Source organism: Euwallacea similis, chromosome 27 (assembly GCF_039881205.1).
Source record: "Euwallacea similis isolate ESF13 chromosome 27, ESF131.1, whole genome shotgun sequence".
Taxonomy (NCBI): domain Eukaryota; kingdom Metazoa; phylum Arthropoda; class Insecta; order Coleoptera; family Curculionidae; genus Euwallacea; species Euwallacea similis.
In genome coordinates this window covers 2,458,784-2,479,022 of record NC_089635.1, presented here as the reverse complement: position 1 = coordinate 2,479,022, position 20,239 = coordinate 2,458,784, and the positions used below count along the sequence as shown (strand labels likewise).

General features: G+C 35.5%; 1 protein-coding gene across 5 annotated transcripts in view; it reads left to right on the top strand.

Annotated features, from left to right (window-relative positions):
* Positions 1-20,239, top strand: part of LOC136417244 (lachesin-like) — a 77,066-nt gene that overhangs the window by 53,674 nt on the left and 3,153 nt on the right. For 2 of the 5 annotated variants that reach the window (XM_066402839.1, XM_066402838.1), the window contains exons 4-8: positions 6,807-6,946; positions 8,335-8,358; positions 11,874-12,059; positions 12,114-12,438; positions 20,084-20,203. In XM_066402839.1, coding sequence (XP_066258936.1) covers positions 6,807-6,946; positions 8,335-8,358; positions 11,874-12,059; positions 12,114-12,438; positions 20,084-20,203 — 795 coding nt within the window. The remainder of the gene's footprint in view (positions 1-6,806; positions 6,947-8,334; positions 8,359-11,873; positions 12,060-12,113; positions 12,439-20,083; positions 20,204-20,239) is intronic. The other 3 variants (XM_066402841.1, XM_066402842.1, XM_066402840.1) reach the window with 3 other exon arrangements.

Here is a 20,239-nt window from a genome sequence, read left to right as displayed (position 1 = left end):
GCCCGGTTCCTGTCACTTTCATCCTGACTGTTGTTTGGAGCTGCGGGAGATGTTTCCTACAATATTTGCTTTGCTTCTATTTTAAAGTTATTACATAGTTTCGCATATCTTTTAGAACTTACACGGGTAACCTCGAATGGTATCCAGTTTTCTTTGACATATGATCTATCTTCTTTCGTTCCGTATTTGACTATTATTTCTTTGAAGTAGCTTCCAACATATGTCTTTTTCCAATTTACAGCACATCAATATATCTTTGTTCAAGGGGTTTCGTAACCCCTCCTTTTCCACGGAGCAACCAATCAAACACATATTATACCCATTATTCACCCTCAGTCTCGTTCAAACCAATTTTTTTCAGGCATGTTGCTTAAAATTCAATGCAATTGCGAAGACCACAAAGAATGGACGCTCATATACAGGGTGTTCTAAAATTTGCCGGCTCAAGGTTCGAAAGTGAAACTTCAATCTGAAATGCATACTTGTTTGTAGGTGAAAGCCATTTCGCCCTAATAAAGACTGTTTAAAAGTTGCAGCCATACAAAGTGCAAAAATCGACTAAATGGTGTAAAAACATTTCAAAAACGACTAAATTTAGGTATAGCATAATAAACAGGAAAAATAGTTAGAATTTTGCGACAAGCTCTGGTCTATGGTGATTGGTGATAGCTCGAGTTTGAGTACTTAGACGAGTCAACTCAGGCGATATGTTACATCTACATTAATCTCCTATTAGGCCCCTGGTTGATACCATGCACATATCAAGAATAAATGTCCTTTTTTCCGCACATCACAAAGAGAAGAATTCGAAAAGAATGGTTGACTTGCATAAAGTTAATTTTCTGTTGGGTCTACCTTATGTTTTTGAGACGGTCAATGTGAATTTAATGGAGTTCCGCAGGTTCGTTTTCTACATTATATCTAGGCGTAATAAAAGACAGAGTAAATGGTCTTTCGCCATTTTAGGAATAGCATAAAGTGAATAAAATGATCCAAAGTTTTTTCATTTTTCTTATCCCCTATAGTTACCGGGTTTTCTTATATAAACATCGGCATTTGCCGATGAAGAAAAACTATAGGGGACAAAGAAAATACAAGTCTGGTAGAGGGATTAAAAATTTTCGATCGTTTTCGTTTCCAAGCTGGAAGTAAAAGTTAGATTTTGGCCCAGTTCTCAAAAATTCTATGCCAATTCTTTACATATTAAAATAGTTTATTTATAACTTATTTTAGGCAAATAATTATGATAAAAGGTAAATCAATTTGTACGAAGCAAAAAACGTGCTACTGAATGCCTTTTTGGAAGGAACAAGCGTGACTGCTATTTCCAGGCAGTTTATTTTGCCCACAGACAGTGTGTATAAAATTATTGCGCGTTACAATGAGAAAGGGCATGTAGAAATTATGCCGAACTCAGAAAAGCCTCGCAAAACAACATTTTGAATGAATAGGAGAATTAAAAGAATGTCTCAAAGAGATCCGTGGATGTCTGCCCCGAGAATAATTGCTGAAATTCCTGATTTGAAACTTCACCAAAACACATTATTTACCGACGAATTTCGATATAATACTTGCAATTTAGATAGAATGAAGCGTGTCAGCTTAATTCAAGATTCCACCCAAAGTACGTTACATCGACAGTGAAGCATGGACAGGCTAGCGTATCATTGTGTGGCTGTTTTTTGTGGATTAGATAAGTTCATTGCACTTCATAAACGGAATTATGGATCGATTGGTGTACAGCGACCTCTTCAAGATGTTATGTCGCCCTATGCTCGGTGGGAGATGCCTCCAGGATTTGCATTTCAGCAGGACAATGCAATGGCCGGTGCAATTACCGGGCCTAGATCCCATCGAGAACGTACGGCAAGAGATAGAACGTTGGACTCGTACTACAAGGTTCCCAAACAAACAGTTTTTCAAGAATATGCCGATTTTTAATACTCAGAATTTAATTTCATCCCTGCCGCGTCACGCCAATAATAAAGCATCATCATTAACGTATGTATAATATAAACATGTCTTGTCATCCTAACCGAAACTATATCTTTTATAGTTTCCAAGACCCTAATAGTAAGTCTAGTACCACTCTGCACTTCTACTTTGAAAGTGGCAGGAGCTACTCCACTATTAAATTTAATGTGTTTTACATGCCATATAGAGTAACCATTTTCTCCTCTCTGGAGATGTTTCTCCTCGCCTTGAAACAAATTTGCTATTGCATAAAATTTTATTATATGTTTAAAAGACATTTTTATTATTTAATTTTGTTAACAGCCGTACAACCCGAGCGTCTGCCTGTTCAAGCTCAACCATAAAAGTGAGGTTAAACCAGATCAAATTTCTTTGATCCTGCCCTTTCTATCCTCATCCTTTCTTGTTGTAGTCTATTTTTATATTCTCTGTTAATTATTTGAAGGTCACGTCTCATGGCCTTCGAAAAGGCAAAATCTGTCATGCTTCAAACGTCAATACATTGAAAACATTTGACACTCAGTGTAGAGCTGACGCGCCATTTTGACATTTTTTTCTGTGAATTGACCTCATCAACCCTGGTATGACTCAAAATTTTTAGATTTTTGAAAGTTGGAAATTTTGACATTAACCAGGACCTCGTCAGAGCCAATCTAATCTATTTGAGCACGAGTTTATTTATGTAAAAGGCAGACAAATCTTCCAAACACAAAAACAATTTCTTCCTCTAGTGAAAAGACAATTTTTCTCAATCGAAAACATATTGCTTTAAATTTGCTTAAAACATTACTGAACCATACATGCAGTTTAAATTAACGTATATGTGGAAGTAGAGTAATACCCGTCATTCTACCGTCCACAAGGAATTTTATTTATGGTTGTTTTACAAATTGCCGGATAAATACCCGTCTATAATTAATGAAACATTTGTTTATTTAGTTTAGTTAATCAATAACCACTGTGGGGCTAACTGTTTCAACATAGATCGGTCCATTCAGATTAAATAAAACGAAATTCAATTAAGCTTTCAATTTTGTAAATATTGCGTTATATGGAACGCCTTAAATTATTCATGTTGTAATTATAACTATTATAAAGTAAGTAGTTTTCTTATTACATTTTACTCTTACTCGGATTTAACAGCTTTGTAATTCTCCTTAATGTAACCAAATTTGTTAAAGGGCATTCAATTCAATTGTAGTACTAAACCCCTAAATATGCTTTATTTAGCAGAAATTACCATATAAACAGGCAAAACTATCAGAACTTAAACAAAGGGAGAGAGCTTTAATAGCAGCAATATGGCTCATTCGTCCGGGTATGTGTTTTGTGTTTTATTCATATTATGCAAATTATCACTTAGCCAACACGATTTATTGGTGACAAATGATGTGTCATTGGGTGAATAATGCAAATGATACTGATTAATTAACAAAGGCTACAACACCAGCGTCCTGTAAACATTTACCAACGATAAAGTTCATTATATCGGTTATTAGTTTGGCTGTGTAACTGGGTTACGGTATTGTCTTAAGACCTTAATTATAATTAAAACACTATTGTTTCAGTATGCAGGAAATTGTGTTGCTTGTTAAAAATCTAGCGCAGTATTAAGCAAAAAAATCATCCGAGTACTAATAAGTTGGATCCATCATTCGGACGAAATAATCCACTTCCTGGTGGACTTCGAGAATCTCTAGTTTTTCCGATAACGTCAATACGTAATTTACTGGCCCCTTTGATTGCTATTTATGGCACCGGACTTAGCAGTTTTTCAATAAACTCCTACCAACATTTATGAATCATGTCGTCTGCTTTTTTGATTTATGGACCAACTTTTCTCATTTTGTTTCATTTGCACCGAGCGCCAAGGCGACAAATTATTTTTGCCTTTATCGCCGATTCACTACCCCCGCAGCAAATCCTTATTAAAATCCGTTTAAATCGGAAGTCAACTAAATCGAAAGTAGTTTTAAACACGATTTTCATATATCTATTATTTCGACACGATTCCTACACATTACAATCATGCTAGTTGCAATAAAATTCTTCAAGTTTCATGCTTGGAATAGCGAACTTCCGGATAGGATGTATCCAATATAAATACAAAATGCACGTTCAAATAAAGGAAATAACTGGAAATGGCCATCTCGGAACAACAACGGAGCAAAGGGAAAAGAGGAGACACTTAAAATATGAAGTCTACGCATTTGATCTATTTGTTTTGAAGCTATATTGTCTCAAAATATTCTAATGTTAGGAAGATCGCAAATCGGTAGGACTCGCGCAATTAGCCCTTTATTAAACCTCTTTAGAGATGGAGGAGAAATATTCTAAAGTTTTGAAGAGAAACCTATAACAATTTTCTCAATCAAATCAAGAAGAAAGGAAGAATTTTCCTTCGGATTACCCGAAAATTTGTCCAGCTCACAGCATTATGTGTCGAAATTAAACCGTATGTGGGGGAAATCCGTAATATGACGATGCACATCTACACATTCTTTACTGACGTTTCGGAGTCGGAATCAGTTTACCTCTTTGTTAAAACAAACCTATAAATACACTGAGCTCTCCAGTTACCGCTTCAGTATACGTCGAGAGACACGAAACTTGTCCATGGATAATGTTCACCGCAGCTGCAGGTGAAATACCAGGAGTCAGTTCCATTCCAGATCAATCCTTCGCGGATTGTGCACCCGGAAAAAGCTTCACTAATAAGCTCGTTGATATTCCTTCTCAGATGCCGTGACTCAAAGACCATTCTGAAGTTTTTCAGAATGCGGAGGATTATGAATTCAAACCCGGCTAGGAAAATTTAGCACCGAACCGAGGAAATTCTTTTACGAGAAAGGGTCCGTGGGACCTCGTATTGAAGGGCAAAAACTTTTTGACATTAACCTGGGACTGGCTAACAATTTAAACTAGAGCGATTAGGAAACATGATGCTAAAGGGAAATTTCGATGAATCCTTTGCCGGCGCGCCTGAGAAGACTTCATAGCTACAAGTTAATCAGGAACATACATTAACATAACCGAATATACCAGAATATTTAACGTGCATAAAAGGAAGCAATAAATCTCGCGATTGAGCGCAACGGCACTTTGCACCTTTTTTTGGCTCACCCTTAGCAATATGTCCTGGGTAGCCCTTTTTGGATTTTATCGGGATACAGCGCAAATGGTGATAGAAAAAAAGAAGACAGGTGTAGAAGAATAAAATTTTAATAAATTGCAGAAGTAGCAACAAGATAGAGATAACGGTTGCTCTGTATACGGTGTACCAATGTTAATTAATTATTTAATTCTTTCTTACGTATAAGAATATTAATTTTTTTTGTTATTTATGTATCCAAGGTACACATTTAGTGATCAGAGAAATTTTGATCCCTGCTGATTTTGATCAGTGCCCACTAAGTAGCGGGGCTAGTGTTTTCATCGCATAAAACATTGTTTTATAATTCCACAACGAATCTATAGCTCAGTAAATATTTAAAAATTACTAGTAATAACTTTCTAGATACTATAAATAATAAGATAAAAAATCATATGCGATACTGATTATTAAAATTAGCCAATCTCATTACGGGCGTCATAGATGAATGGATTTAATAAATCCAAAACCCATATCGTTTAAATCATTCCAAAACAAGATAACAATGAAATTTCAACTTTTCTAACTGGAATGATTTTTCTTAATTAATTATGTTTGTTTTGGGGTGACTGGAGGGCAGGATAGGGACAAGAAAATGAGCTCGTGAAAATGACATAGGCGGTTCGCCGCAATGTTACAGTGGTGTCATCCGCAGAGATCGTGGTAGACATCCGCAGGGTCGGATTAAAGTTCGATGTCTTTAGGCTATTACGGCCACGAGGTTAACTGTCTCAAAAGTAAAATTTTCGTTAACAATCATTGCCCTTGATGGAGGTTAGGAAGAACAGCCCAACGTATTACTTTGATCTCCATTCTTCCGGAAATGCTCCTCCGGCTTAAGGTAGTATTATAATGTTTACTTTTAAACACTTTTAACTACTTTTCTGAATCTGCCTGAACTAAGTTAAACTGTGTTGCAAGTTAATAAACGGTTCCATGGCCGTCAAGGAAGTGGAGGGCAAGAAAAAGCTAAGCGATCCGTCCCTCTGCATAAATGAATACCCGGCTTAAGATTAATTTCGCATCAGCTGGATTCTTCATACTTGTAGCAGCAGAGTAAAGCGGGCAGTTCTGCCCAATAAGTTCTCGAGAATATGCGAACTATGTTATAACTTTAAAATAGAAATAACCGCATTAAACTTAATTAAGTAAGAAACAGGAAACCCGAACAAACAGTATCTTTGGGCATTCGTTTAAATTAGGAATTCTTGGAATGTTTAGTTTATGGCTTAGTTTTACATACGGATCATGTTTTAACCTTACCGAATGAAACCTAAAAGGTTTTATAATTTTATGCATCCATCGACGAGGCCCGGAATAAAAATTTCTGCACACGGGTCCATTCCTCTCGTGTATTTTCCACAAGCTACCGTTTATCATCTATTATAGGAAGTATAAGTAAACATTTTTACTTTTCTGTGTACTCGGTGTTAGCAATGCAAACAGGCATGCTCCTGGAAATGTTATTGTAAAGTATAATGGAACGAGTATCGCTCGTACCCACCTCCTTCGAACGTCTTCCTAATTAGATTTGACAAATTAAACAAAAACATTTTTCGGGAAAAAATTCGATGGTATTTGAAGCCCTCTCCAAGTTTTATACCTATAACGTTCTTATCAGCCTAACAGGACACAAATATCTGGATGTATATTTTTCTAAGACTCCGTTATGTTGTTACAGACGCCGCATTCGGCTTCGAACCCGATTTCCAGTACCCTTTAGAGAACCTCACAGTACCTCAAGGAAGAGACGCCATTTTCACCTGCGTAGTAAATAATTTAGGAGGACACAGGGTGAGTGGGGATTCCGCGACAGCAAGGGTGTGTATCTTTTCAATATATTTCTCATACCACCATTGCGCTGCAGGCCGGAACCACATTTTAAAACAGTTGTATATCCATTATAAAATATTTGAAAAATATTTGAAAAATGCTGTTTTAAGATTGTGGTCTTTAAGTGGCCAAAAGAGCGCAAGCACCGAGCACTGAAGCACTGATGCACAGCACCAGCACGTAATTAAAGAAGCACATCTGCACCATTTTTCTTATTCAGTTTGAGTTTCTTGTTTTATCTTCCTTCTTGTGGATTAATTATTTTTAGATTATCTACTAATTCTACAATTAGGTACATGCGCAATTCTCTCAGGTAAAGGTAGAAGTCCGTCTCACGATGCTGACTGAAGCAGTAAATGAAGAGTCTCGCTTATTTATTCTTTCTTCATCTCGTAGAGGACCAGTGGTGGCAACCCGAATTAAGCGCAGTAATTTCTTCCTTTACGTTTTGAAGTGATCCTTCTCTTTCGCTAGTTCAATTTTAATCGGAAAAAACAATCACCGCTCTTAAATCGCACTTAAAGGGACACATTTCTTGTGCGTCAATGCTGCACCTCCCTCCCTATCAGGAGAGGAGGAACGAATAAATACTCCGGACTCTCCAGTTACCGCTTCAGTTAGCTCAAACCAAAGTGTCCCGCCAAATTACATATTTTTTATCGTATTAAAAATTGTAAATACAAAATAAAGTAGTTGTTTTAATACAGTTTACAATGAAACTAGCAATTTTAATATCGCATAACATATCATGGAATAAAAGACGATTTGCAGTAATATTCCTACAGAAATTTTACTTAAGCTTGGAAATAAAAGGGAAGAAAATTCGCATCTTACCTGCATCAATATCTCCAGTCATGTAAAAACTGCACATACCTGAACTCAATTACAGAACATGTCAGTTGGTATATTTGTTATCTCTGCACCGACTGACAGGCTGTTATGACCCTGCAAAATTCTTTGCATGTTATTTATAGAAATATATTTTCGTATATTGAATTATTATCGAAAATAATTTGAATGACTCGTATTTAGTCGCACTAGCAGCAAAAACAGTCAGCTAGCTCCCTGATTCGAAAGCAATAAACTTTTAACCTAATAACTCGAGAGTGTGAGAGGAAACGCGATAGCTATTTCCTAAGTTTTAAAAGCTTTCCGGAGCTTATAAAAACACGGAGATAATTAAAGAATGAAATAAGTGTACAGAAAAGTTTTAAAGAGTTTCGGAATTAAATATTACAGCATGGAACGTTTTTATGTGTAAATACTTTTAAGAGCAATAGGTGTAGATGTTGACTGTCTTGCCATTTATTTGATAGAGTTTTGATTGCCATAACTTTGAGTTTTCCATTGAAATTTTTATTTTCTTTTTATTGTAGGGGATAGGATTAACACCAACTGGGGTAAGTTTACCCTTTATGTTAACAGAATTTCCTCGATAACCATCTTCCTTATGCCCTATTTTAATTAATTTAACATGTATTTTCTAACTAAGACGATTAATGACAATGCACTAAGGGAAGCGAGTTTTAAAATAATATTCCTGAAATTAAACAAGTCAACGAAATAATTCGATTCATTAACCCTTGCATGCTATGCATCTCTACTATTGTGCGTAATTCCCATAGATCGAGTTCTATCTTATGTTCAACAGTTTTTAAAATAATGAAGTATAAAATTTCAGACTTTTTACAGTTCGAGGGGTTAATAGTAAAACGGGAAGGCCGAAGCCCTACAATTAGGCCCTTGAGAGCTGTTTTCGCTCCTCAATCTGCCTTTTTTTACTCAAGTCATTCGAGAGTCGAAAGTTGTTCCCAGAGGAGAAAGGCGGCTCCCAAAACCCTATGTCTAATATGTCCCACGTATTGCACACTTCTAGAAAGTAGTGTGAGGATTCCTCTTCAACACCTCAGTATTTGCAGACCAAGTTATTATCATTACTAGGCAATTCATATGTCTGTTTAGCCTGCAATAAAATATGAGCACCACAAGTATCGTCACGTATTATCAAGTTCTATAAATAAAATAATCACGTTTGTCACGTTTCATATTGTAAATTATTTCATTTATTTTATTCCAATTTCTAGCGCTTAACTCGAAGATATTAATATTGTTGAAAATCGAGTTATCTAATACTTGTCACATATCAATTAAATAACTTGACACAAGTAGAACTTTATAAAATAGTAATAACGTACCAGAAATTCTCTATTCTCAAGTCGCATACCAAGTGTTAAAGCGATGTGGGAGCGAGTTATACAATCACGGTCAGACACCAAATGAAATAACTTCACTTCACTGTGTAATTCTTTTCATTGTGTAATTTCCTTCAAGTTAGTTCTGATGATCTAAATAATTGCATGTGTTACGTCCTCTATTGAAGATTATCTTCAATTTTCGAATAAAGATTTTTGACAATCGACTTCCGTAATATTGGCAATTTTGGTCAAACATTAATAAAATAGCTTCGTCTCATGGCAGGTTGTAAAGTAATAATAACTTATCGAAGCAGTCAATTAAACATTTCATTACAACTTGGCAGAATTTTCGTGAAAACCATTATCGTCATATCTATTTTTGATTTTTAGATAGTTCCTTCCACATGACAATTAATAAAGCGATGTGGGGAATGAATTTTGCAATAATTCTCAGTGATTGACTTAAATAACTTCAGCCCGAGGATATTTGTCCCGTAAGCTCTTACGACATGAATTACTTCATTTATTAATTTTCCTAGTAAATATCATCCCATTAGCTAAGTTGGTACACAATGGCAATTTATCGACTCATCGATTTGAATAACAAAAAGTCAGTACTACAGTCATTACAGAAAAGACTGTTTCTTAAATCAGATTGCCGTTCAACTCTAGGTTATCTCGGTTCTTTTAAATATCAATTTAAACTGTTCACACCTCATTAAGTTTCAATTTTACAGCTATTGTCCCATCTGGGTTATAGCCTAGGGTAGCATGCCGCTGAAATCTGAGATTGCTGCGCGCGTGCACACCACATTGCTCGTCTCACAATTGTTTTATAGGAATTTCCTTTCAGTTTAGGTTTTTCTGCCGTTTTTGGCTCGGATGAAAATTTAAAACTAATGAGATTTTATCCCGATGAACATTCCATATTTGTCTATAGTGCATTCAATTTGCTCTCCATCTCATGTTTGCGATATATTTCGATGTAATTCAAATAAACAATACAAAGAAAGAAAAATAATTTTTGTTATTGCTGCTGCTGTTGTTTTTGAAATTATTTACATGGATGCCGTAAACAGACGGGAGACTATAAAAAGACTTTCATTAATATGTTGTTGCCATACCATTGATATTACCGAAATGTTTTTTACCTTCGCCATTTATAACCTGATTAATTAGGTTCAGTCGATATTTCGTTCACATGGGATTCATTAGCATGAAGAATATCAATTATAATTTTTAGCTAGCTAGAAAAAAATCCCTCCGTCACTGTTTCCCAATTTTCTAGAAGTTTACCTCTAATTTGAATCTAGTTTCTTTTAAAGTCAAAAATAACAGTAAAGGAAAACCGAGGCGGATGTGATCTTATTTGTGCCGGAGGTAGCTCTGTGTCCCATCACCTGTATATGATGTGCATGAAGGTCGATCCAAAGGTCTAGCGACACGGGACTCTGCCATAGCTTTCATATGTAAACAAGATTACCATTATTCACCTTCGACATTCCTGGTCCGCCCCAGCAGGCGACACATTCTTCCATACAAGGATGATATGGCCAAGTCAACTACATATGCATGACCTGTTTACCTTTTCAGTTCCATGCATATTATGAAGTTATTAATGAACTTTGACGAAGCACAATATTATGAATTTTTTCGTGACCAGATAAATTTTTAGTCTATCACATTATTGGTTATCGTTAGTAACAGTGTTATTACGCCGTTTAGAGACCACTTAAGAGTAATGGTCTTGCTATTAATTTGGTAGTTAAATATGGCGGATGTAGCGGTCAGTTGTAATTTACCATTCGTTATAAAATTTAATTTTGGTAAATGTAAATTTTACCAGTCAATTTAGATTGAGACTCGGCGGTTGTCTAGTTAGTTATATAGTGATAAACTCTATGGCACAGGAATCAAAAATTTTATTTTCAGGCTTAAAGTTTAAGCTTAGTTTGATAGTAAAGCAAGTTAACGGTTTTTTCAAATGTACATGAATTCTGCAACACAAGTGCATTACAGTGGATTCAAACGATGAGTAATATTTTAGAAATTCCACTTCTAAATTTAATTATACATAACTAAATTTATGATTGAATATTAAAGTTACATGTACAGCGATAGCAATGAAATATCTATATTTTGGCGAGGTCAAGTTGATTTAATCATTTATTGAAATGTGTTTAATCATTAAATTTAATCGCAAGTGGCACGTGTAATTTCGGGAACGTGTTATTAATTTTTAGGCAATTAAGTTGTTACAAAATGACAAGTAATTTTGTTGCGCAAAGAGTTGAAAATCCAGTTTATGTAGAGATTTGATGTACTACTTCCTGTGGGCCCGAAACTACTTAATTTCGCTTTGAAAACTCTAAAGGATTTGAATGTCAATTACGCTTTAAGCTATATGTGTGAATGTCAGTTTACAATTACTCCACAAGAGGGAAGATTTTGCAAGATAATTATAACGCATGTAACAAGCGTTTTTTCATGAAATATATACACCTTCAACAAACATAACGCTTGATGCATACGTTGAGTAGATATAAGACAAATAGATAAAGAGGAGAGCCATTAAGACCTAGCAATTTCCGATAGTACCCCTTCTTTATCTAGAACCATGCACCTAAAGTTACTGAACCTTAAAGGCATTTAAGAGTTTTTCAGTTACTCACACGAGTAATATGAGGTCGTAAATTAGCCCCTGCCGAATTATGTCACAGGTCGCTTGGATAAAGGCAGACACCAAAGCAATATTAGCCATTCACGAAAGCGTCATAACCAACAATGCAAGATTGTCTGTAACTCACAACGATTTCAATACCTGGACTCTTAATATTCGAAATGTTAAAAGGGAGGACCGAGGACAATATATGTGTCAAGTCAACACTGACCCTATGAAAATGCAGGTAAGTCAACAAAAATAACCTTGACTCTACCCTAAGTGTCACTAATTATTACAGACAGCATATTTAGAAGTAGTCATACCTCCAGACATAGTCTACGAAGAAACGTCTGGAGATATGATGGTACCCGAGGGCGGTTCCGCCAAACTGGTGTGTAAAGCTAGGGGATATCCCCCGCCAAAGATAATCTGGAGGAGAGAGGACGGAGGGACAATATTGGCCCGTGGCAACCACTCCTCTAAGAGGGAAAAGCTGTTGGCTGTAGAGGGAGAAGTGCTGAGTTTGACCAAAGTGACGAGGTCCGAAATGGGGGCGTACCTATGTATAGCTGCCAATGGAGTTCCGCCCTCAGTGAGCAAGAGGATGATGTTGCATGTACATTGTAAGTAACAAAAGTCCGAAATATGCGACAGAAGGATTTAGAGTTTAATAATTCATTTGCGCCCACTTTGCCAAATCAGCTATAAAACTTCACAATGGGCCCGGGCAATTGTTTTTAATTCATGTGTCATTTGCCAAAATAGCAGACGCGTAGGGTCAAACAACAGCAGTTTACAATGAATGGCAAAACACGGCTGGTAACAGCACAACAGATTATAAATCCATCATTACAAAATAATATTTGTGTCTATTTTAATTATTGTCCTTGTTTCTGTTTGCCGCACGACACATCGCTCACGATTAATGTGATGTACCTTTTGTTTGTAAATGTCAACGTAACTGACTTGATATATCGTTGAAGGGGGATTTTTCTTCTCCTGTTTCCATTGACTGCATTTTTCCAGGCCTGATAAACAGTTTGGTCATTGATGCAAATTCAATGAAACTCGGTCGTGGATATATTTGAAATCTTTCAATTAAGGTAACTGTCGCTACTTTTAACTTTATTGACGAAGCTTGAAGCGTCATTTTTCCATTACGCCTGTGAGGTTTATTTCATAGTATTCCCGCCCGAAGTGGAAGATTGCCAAAGCGGCATACTTAAATTGTCATTACTCGTAAGGTACTAGACCTTTCTGATGAAAAAATCCCTTTCCCCTGATTACAAAAATACGGTTTAGTAATGTTTGATTCAGCCGTCTCTGAAATGATGAAGTCCAAAGTTTACAAAATCTGGTTGAATTTCAAATCGAGGATTTGCGTTTCGGTGTACTGCATGCGTTGTTCGAGCAATATACAGAGCGGTCCATTTAACTCGATTCGATTACCTAAAAAACGATAAATAAAAAGGAAAAATTTCACAATTGAGGCTCGATGTCAAAGAGTAAATAAGGCGGTAACGAGGCTAAAATCTTACGTGAAGTCATCCAAGATATTTCAATTTCGCCTTAATTTTCTCAGACGGAAACCTGTCTTGTATTTGGGCGTTTCAACGACAATTAAAAGAAAAATAATTTTTTTCCTATAAAATAACGAACATAACATTAATTCATAATTCAGATATTATTCGGTTAGATATTATTAATTTATTAAGCGTGCCTTCATTTTCCATAAATGTTTATTAATATGATTAATATAATAATAATGCTAAATTAATTATTTGAACACTAAAGAGCATAAAAAGATTGGAAAGCAAAAACTCCTTATTTATATGTTCAAAATGATGAATCTTGTTTCCGTTACATGCGATACCGTTCTGTAAAAAAAATGCCATTTTTTCAAAATTTGCGGAAACGTTGCAATGAAACATTACAAGCCAACAAGAACAACATATTTCTTGCATAACGTTTGCGTAATTAATTAAGTGATCCACATTTTTGGTTGGCGATACGCCAAAATCTGTCCAGTATGTGATTGGGCCTTTGCAAGGAACACACCACTTTCAGACATTTTTCATGAAGATGCCAAAATTAATCAAATAAAAGCAGCAAACATTTTTAAATGTTGAAGATAATGACCAAATTGAAAGTAATGAAGGAACGCATTTCGGAAAATGATTGGTAAACGATCGAGACAAATTGATGAAAAATGGGAAAAGGCGTTATTATTCGAAAAACGGGGTGCTTTTTTATGGCACAAGTTGAAAATGAACGCGCCAAACGCTAAATGATATTCGCTGGTCGAAGCCAGTGATTCATAACAATAATCCGATAAGCCTGCAAAGTGCTCACTGCTGAATTAAAAATTCTCACGCTTTTTAACGGAAGATGGGAGTTCTGCCTTTAGGACCACATGAACGTCCTTAAGAGATGACTTTCAATTTCAGACTTTACATAATATATTTACAGAGCCCCTTCTCGGTTCGGCACATTGGGTATGTGGTTGAAATTCATTCCCCTCGGCGATAAAACTTTAGGGCGCAATCAAATTATTCACCATATTGTTGCTCGCCTAACAGAAACCGAAAACTGATAACAAGAGAATCGAATTGATTGACTTCCCGGAAAGTAACCGACTTTTCCCCAACAGTCATGAATTGAAATTGTTTCTCAACTCCGCAAATTCCATAATTGTCCATTTCATTGAATTTTCAATTAAATTACACACGCTCTTTTCATTTTGAGTTTCACTTTGGCACTATTAATAAATATGTAGACGACACAAACAAAGAGCCTCATAACCTGGATAAAATTTAAACGAGAAGTTTCTAGCAAATATAACGTGTTTGGCTTGAAGGTATTTATGTTTCTTTACAAAGCCCCGAAATGAAATCAAGCCCTGGCATAAATGAAATGCACAAAGCAACCCATTTTAAACTCCAATTACAAAAAAAAGTCTCAAAGATTTCGGAGGTGTGTTTTGTTTTCAGTCTTCCTAATCACAACGCTAAAGAGAAACAGAGCTATGACGCACATCAAAAGATCTTCGGCTAATTTGAACTTAATTAGTTGCTCCAGGCTTTGTCAAGAATATGTTTGTGCGGTCGGTCAATCCAAAATCCAGTAGATTGGAATCGAAATGTTTTCCAAATAAGCTGATGCGATGATAGTGCCCGAGTATAATTACGAATTGCCCAGGGTCAGTAAATATTTAGCTGTCCTAAAAGGCAATAAGCAAAATGAATTACATTTAACGGGAGGCATTTATCAAATTTTTACCGTACATGCAGTCATTCCCACTGTTTTATTTCGATGATAGCATAGGATTCGTTTTTCAGTAAATCCAGATCCTGTCTACACTCGCCTACTACTGATCAGCCTGAAATGACTGAGTGATGAATGAAATGTTTTCGATCTTGCCTACTGGCTAATATTTCATTATTAGCCAACTTTCCAAATAATCAATCTATGGATTTGAACACATGTGGCAAAAGAAGTATTAACTTGCTACGTTATTAAATTTCATAGTAAAATTCCTTTACACTTTATCTGCTAAATTGTTCCGAGTTGAGTGTTGAGAAAAATTCAAAAATATTTAATGGCTCTATTGATTTACCCCTTGTGGCATTATAACAAAATCGAGTTTTCCAAAGCGCTCTTAGCAAAATCGATTTTTTGATACTCTGATCAAACTGAAACACTGAACCTTAACGTGTGCTACATCGTCGTAATCATGAAAAAAAACTGAATTTAAAAATGTAAAAATCCAATATGGTGCCCATAAAAAAACAAAGTTGATGATGGTTGCAGGAAATCTAAATGACAGATTTCAAATATGATACAACCACTTTGTAGAAGAGAAAAAATGGCAACTATGATGTGTCATTTGTTTTTAATGATCTCTTCAAAAAACCTCAGTAAAGAAAAGAAATGTTTTTCAAAATTTCCTTTTTTTTATGGATATCTCCGAAAATAATGTGATTTTTTTCAAATTTTGAAAAGGCATTTTATTGAGCTCTAAATTGCACCACTTTGCCCCAATTTAACTGACCTCGTATCTCTTATGATTACTGAGATCCCAATGATGAGCGTCGCATCTGAATAATCCTGTAGAGTGAAATTGAACGGAAAACTGACGATAGACCAGAATCAAGCAGTCCAGTCTTTAGTAAGTGGTCTTAGTTTCTGTGTATCTCGGTGATTAATACTACAGAGTAACATACTTGTTTTCTTGATGATATCTCTAGTTTTGATTTTATTATTTAAAAACCATAGTATTTATTGCATAAAAGTACAATTTTGTCTCTCTTTTGAACCGACTTTTAATTTAGGCATTCTATACAATATCACATACAGCATTGAAAGGTAATTTCGAATTAAAGGTCATCTAACTATTTTTTGGGTAAAATCGTTTTGTAATAGATTTTAATGGTCTGTATTTAATATCTGACATGATGGAAGCAAGTAATAGTATAAATTTGCTGTACTATTAATAGAATAACAATTATCATTTGCATCACTAATATCAGAAACGGTATTATTAAAGAGATCATAAACAACATTGATATATTCGAAAATTAGATATTTTTGTCAAGTTAATAAAATTCGCTGAAAAACTATACAATAAAACTTCCCCGGTAACAAAATTAATATTATAACATCAAAGCCCCTGATACAATAATTATTGTTTTAAAAGCTCACATGAATATGGATGCATATCCCAGGAATGCACAATAGGATGGGCTAATATTTCTGCGCCAAGTACACAATGGCTCATTATAAATGAAACCATAAATACAAATGTTGGCAACTTCAATCATTTCCTGACACGTTTTATTCACTGCCGTATGTAAAACGTTGCACCTCTTTGCAAACCACTCACCCTTCGGCGCTTTTGTTTATGGGAGGATTTTTTCTCTTTCTGCTGTAGGATTAACACTTGTATAATTTGGAATTCGGCATAGGAAGGCTTGGCAATACATTTTAGGTTGGGTAATTTTCATTTTTGTTCCATATTGCGTGATGTTGAAGCCGAAAATCCAACTTTAAATAATACCCTAATTTTTCGATGTGTGTTAGCGTCACTGACCAGCATAGTTGCAAATATATTTTTATTATCCTTAAGAACGGGAATTCTGGATTGCAATGGCCCTCAACGGGTTTTTAATTGCTGAACTTATCTAACAATTATATTTCCCCTCAGAGATTCCAAGAGGTGTTTTATATTCCTCGCGCGTTTTTATCCGCTTTATTCATTTAAAAACAAATTCACATCAAGCAAGAATTATTGACTCGTGATAAAATTTAAAAATCATTCACTGCAATAGCAAAAAACAAGGTAGTAATCAAGTCAAATAGCTTGATATTTTTATGGAAAACTTGATTTCCCTTCAAAATTGAATTACTTTAAAATTATATGTTTTACTTGATTTTTCAATTTGTTTCTCATCCACATTTGTCTCACTTTAGTATAATCAGTCACATGGAAATCACAACATCAAGGAGGCATGAAAATTTTTTGTACTGCTGAAACCTTTAATGCACTGAGCACATGAGACTTTCTAATTAGAAAGTTTCATGTGCTCAGACATCGCCTTTGTCCATAAATAACTTTGAACTTTGCTGTCTTGCCTAATATCTGTTCTGATATACTATATGCAAAAACAATGCAAAAAGACATTCTAATTTGGAACTAGCAGATGAACAATGGCACATCTCTGTTTCTATTGATATATTGCTTCAATGAGAGTGAGAATAACCATTTAAACTTCACTCCTGACGAGCCGATATCTCTTTCCAGTGAATTGTTATAAATAATGTACCAAATAAATCTATGAATTCTTCTATTTCTTCTTTAACTAGAGGCACCTGGTTCAAATCTCGTTAGTGTTTCGGTTCGAGATCCAATCCTACCGATCTTCCAGAATTCTCATGAAATCGTTTTACGTCGTTTTTATTCTTTAGAGAGACGCCTCATTCGGAGCCAGTACTTTATAAGGCATATAAACTGTTAATGAAAGATTATTTAGATTGCGGCCATAAGGAACTCGTTGAACTTCCTGGCGGTAAGGAGGACCGTTACTATCTATATACTCCACTATTAGGTTTTAAAGCCCGGCAGTTTAACTAAATTGCGTGTAGTATTTAATGCTTCAAGACATACTTTTTTTTATTTTATAGAGAATAACGCCTCACACACCAGTAGGGGTTGTTGTAGCATAGATGTACTGTGGCAGAAAACATTCAAAGAGCATTATGAAAATTTACAAACTCCCACACCATCAACAATTTCCAATTGAAAACTTTCACTTATAGAATCTTTTTCTCTCTGTTTTTCGCTATCAGAACGCGAGCGCAACTATCTCTCTACTATGAGACTGATTACTCAATGACTGATCATGTACTAAAATTCAACAATTACGTGGATAACATTAAGTCGAGGAGAAATACTTAATAAAATTGGTTCAATTAATGGTGGGACAATTAATAAAATTGTCATTACTGGGTTGCTTTGAATTTTGGAAATCGACCACCAATCATCCGGATGTTCTATCTCATCTGGACCTTGCTCTTATTCAAGCCGATTATTTGGCGTTTGATAAGGAATTCGACACAACAGGTAAAATCTTGGGACCCAAAATTCGATCCCCTCAGATTTCTAACACTAATAACTCTTGTACTGAAGCTTATTGTGCAAAAGTTATGGCCAAGGGGTCTAACCTGGGATGAATTGGCTCGTGTTGATTTGGTGAATAAGTGGCTGCGCTTTAAATCAGATATCGATTTCATGAGTCAACTCCCTTTTCCGTAAATGATGATCATGAATAATATTCAATCTTATAAACTGCATCTGCTTTGCGATAGCTTGAAGTCTGCAGATGCAGAGATGATACGTTTCCCGATAACATCTGAAGAGAATAACAGAGAAAAAATTCTGTTTAAAAACTCGAGTCGTTCTCGTGGAAATTATTACTATTCCTGAACTCGTGTATTTCTGTTATTAGCGAAACTCATTAGATTTGAGTAATTTAATTACAACGGTATTATTAGTTGTTCTTCGGCCCATGCTTAGACCGATTCATCAGAGACTATTCGCCTTGACTTGGATTAAGCCGTCACTTCACCGATGGAGTGCGTTCATTAGTAATTGTGTGGCACAAATACAAGGAATTGTTCCCTCCATTTGATGGTCTTTTATTCCTTCAGAACATAATGCAAGTAATTGTGCGACTCGAGGTAGAACTGCTTCAAAATTATTCTTCTGCAAAACAAAGATAGAGAAGGCTTTTTTGTTCGTTTGCTTCAAAAAATTTAAGCCAATTATTACGATAACTATATGTTTCTAGCTTCGATGAGAACTGAGGTACTCAAGACTTCCGAAGAAAATCTACATCCTGCGTACTTGACCATTAAATTGCCTGACCTTGCTTGATGTTCTACGCATATAAATTGCTTGAAATTGATTTGATTTGAAGTGAAGCTTAAAATTGAAGACTGACTTGAAGTCAAGTCCAGGCAAATGCTTGAACACCGTGAGTCTCTACATAAAGCAAGCAATTATTTATCATTTCAAGAGGGGAAGAGTGATTTTGTTCACAACACTAATCGCATACTCTTTAAGGGAATCTTGTTAGGACTTCGACATTTCAATTACTACATGGAAAAGGCTTTAAGTTCAGTAATAAGGTCCAAAACTGGATTTCTCTTTATCAATTAAACTAAGCCCTTCTAAAATAATGGCAAAGGCTTAGTGCGGGATTAACCCAAATTTTAAAAGGCACTAGAGTTTTATATACTAACTGTAAACATAAAGTTTGTTTTTCCATTTAGAGAGTTTATTAACAAGAGGAGGATTCTATTAGGAGACACTTCACGCGTTTATTTATTTAATGCTATGCATAAATTACCAAAGGCTGTATTGCGTAAATTGCAAATATATGTGTACGGGGCTGCCGACAAACCAAAACTGGACCCGCATGTCTGATACTCTAACCGCAAAACCACACTATGGTTTCATTGAAGTTCGTTAAAAAATTTAATCATGCCACTGACTATTACCATAAGATAAATACGTGACTTAATAGGCAATTAATGGTTGTCGGTATATATTTACTATTCAGCCAGTCTGCCCTAATCATGTACGATTCCTCTTTGACAATAGCAAGGTCTGATTGCGTCTCCTTAAGAAACCCATTTGATGTAATGTAAACTTGATCGAATGATGCAAAGCTCGGAATTTTTTCATTTAACAAAGTGCACTTCTTTCAGTTCATCCCCTTATCCAAGTGCCAAACCAGTTAGTGGGAGCACCTGTAAATACCGATGTCACACTTCAGTGTCATGTAGAGGCATCTCCAAAGGCAATTAACTATTGGACTAGAGAAAGCGGTGAGTGTGTAATATACGAGCCTTTCAATCAGATTT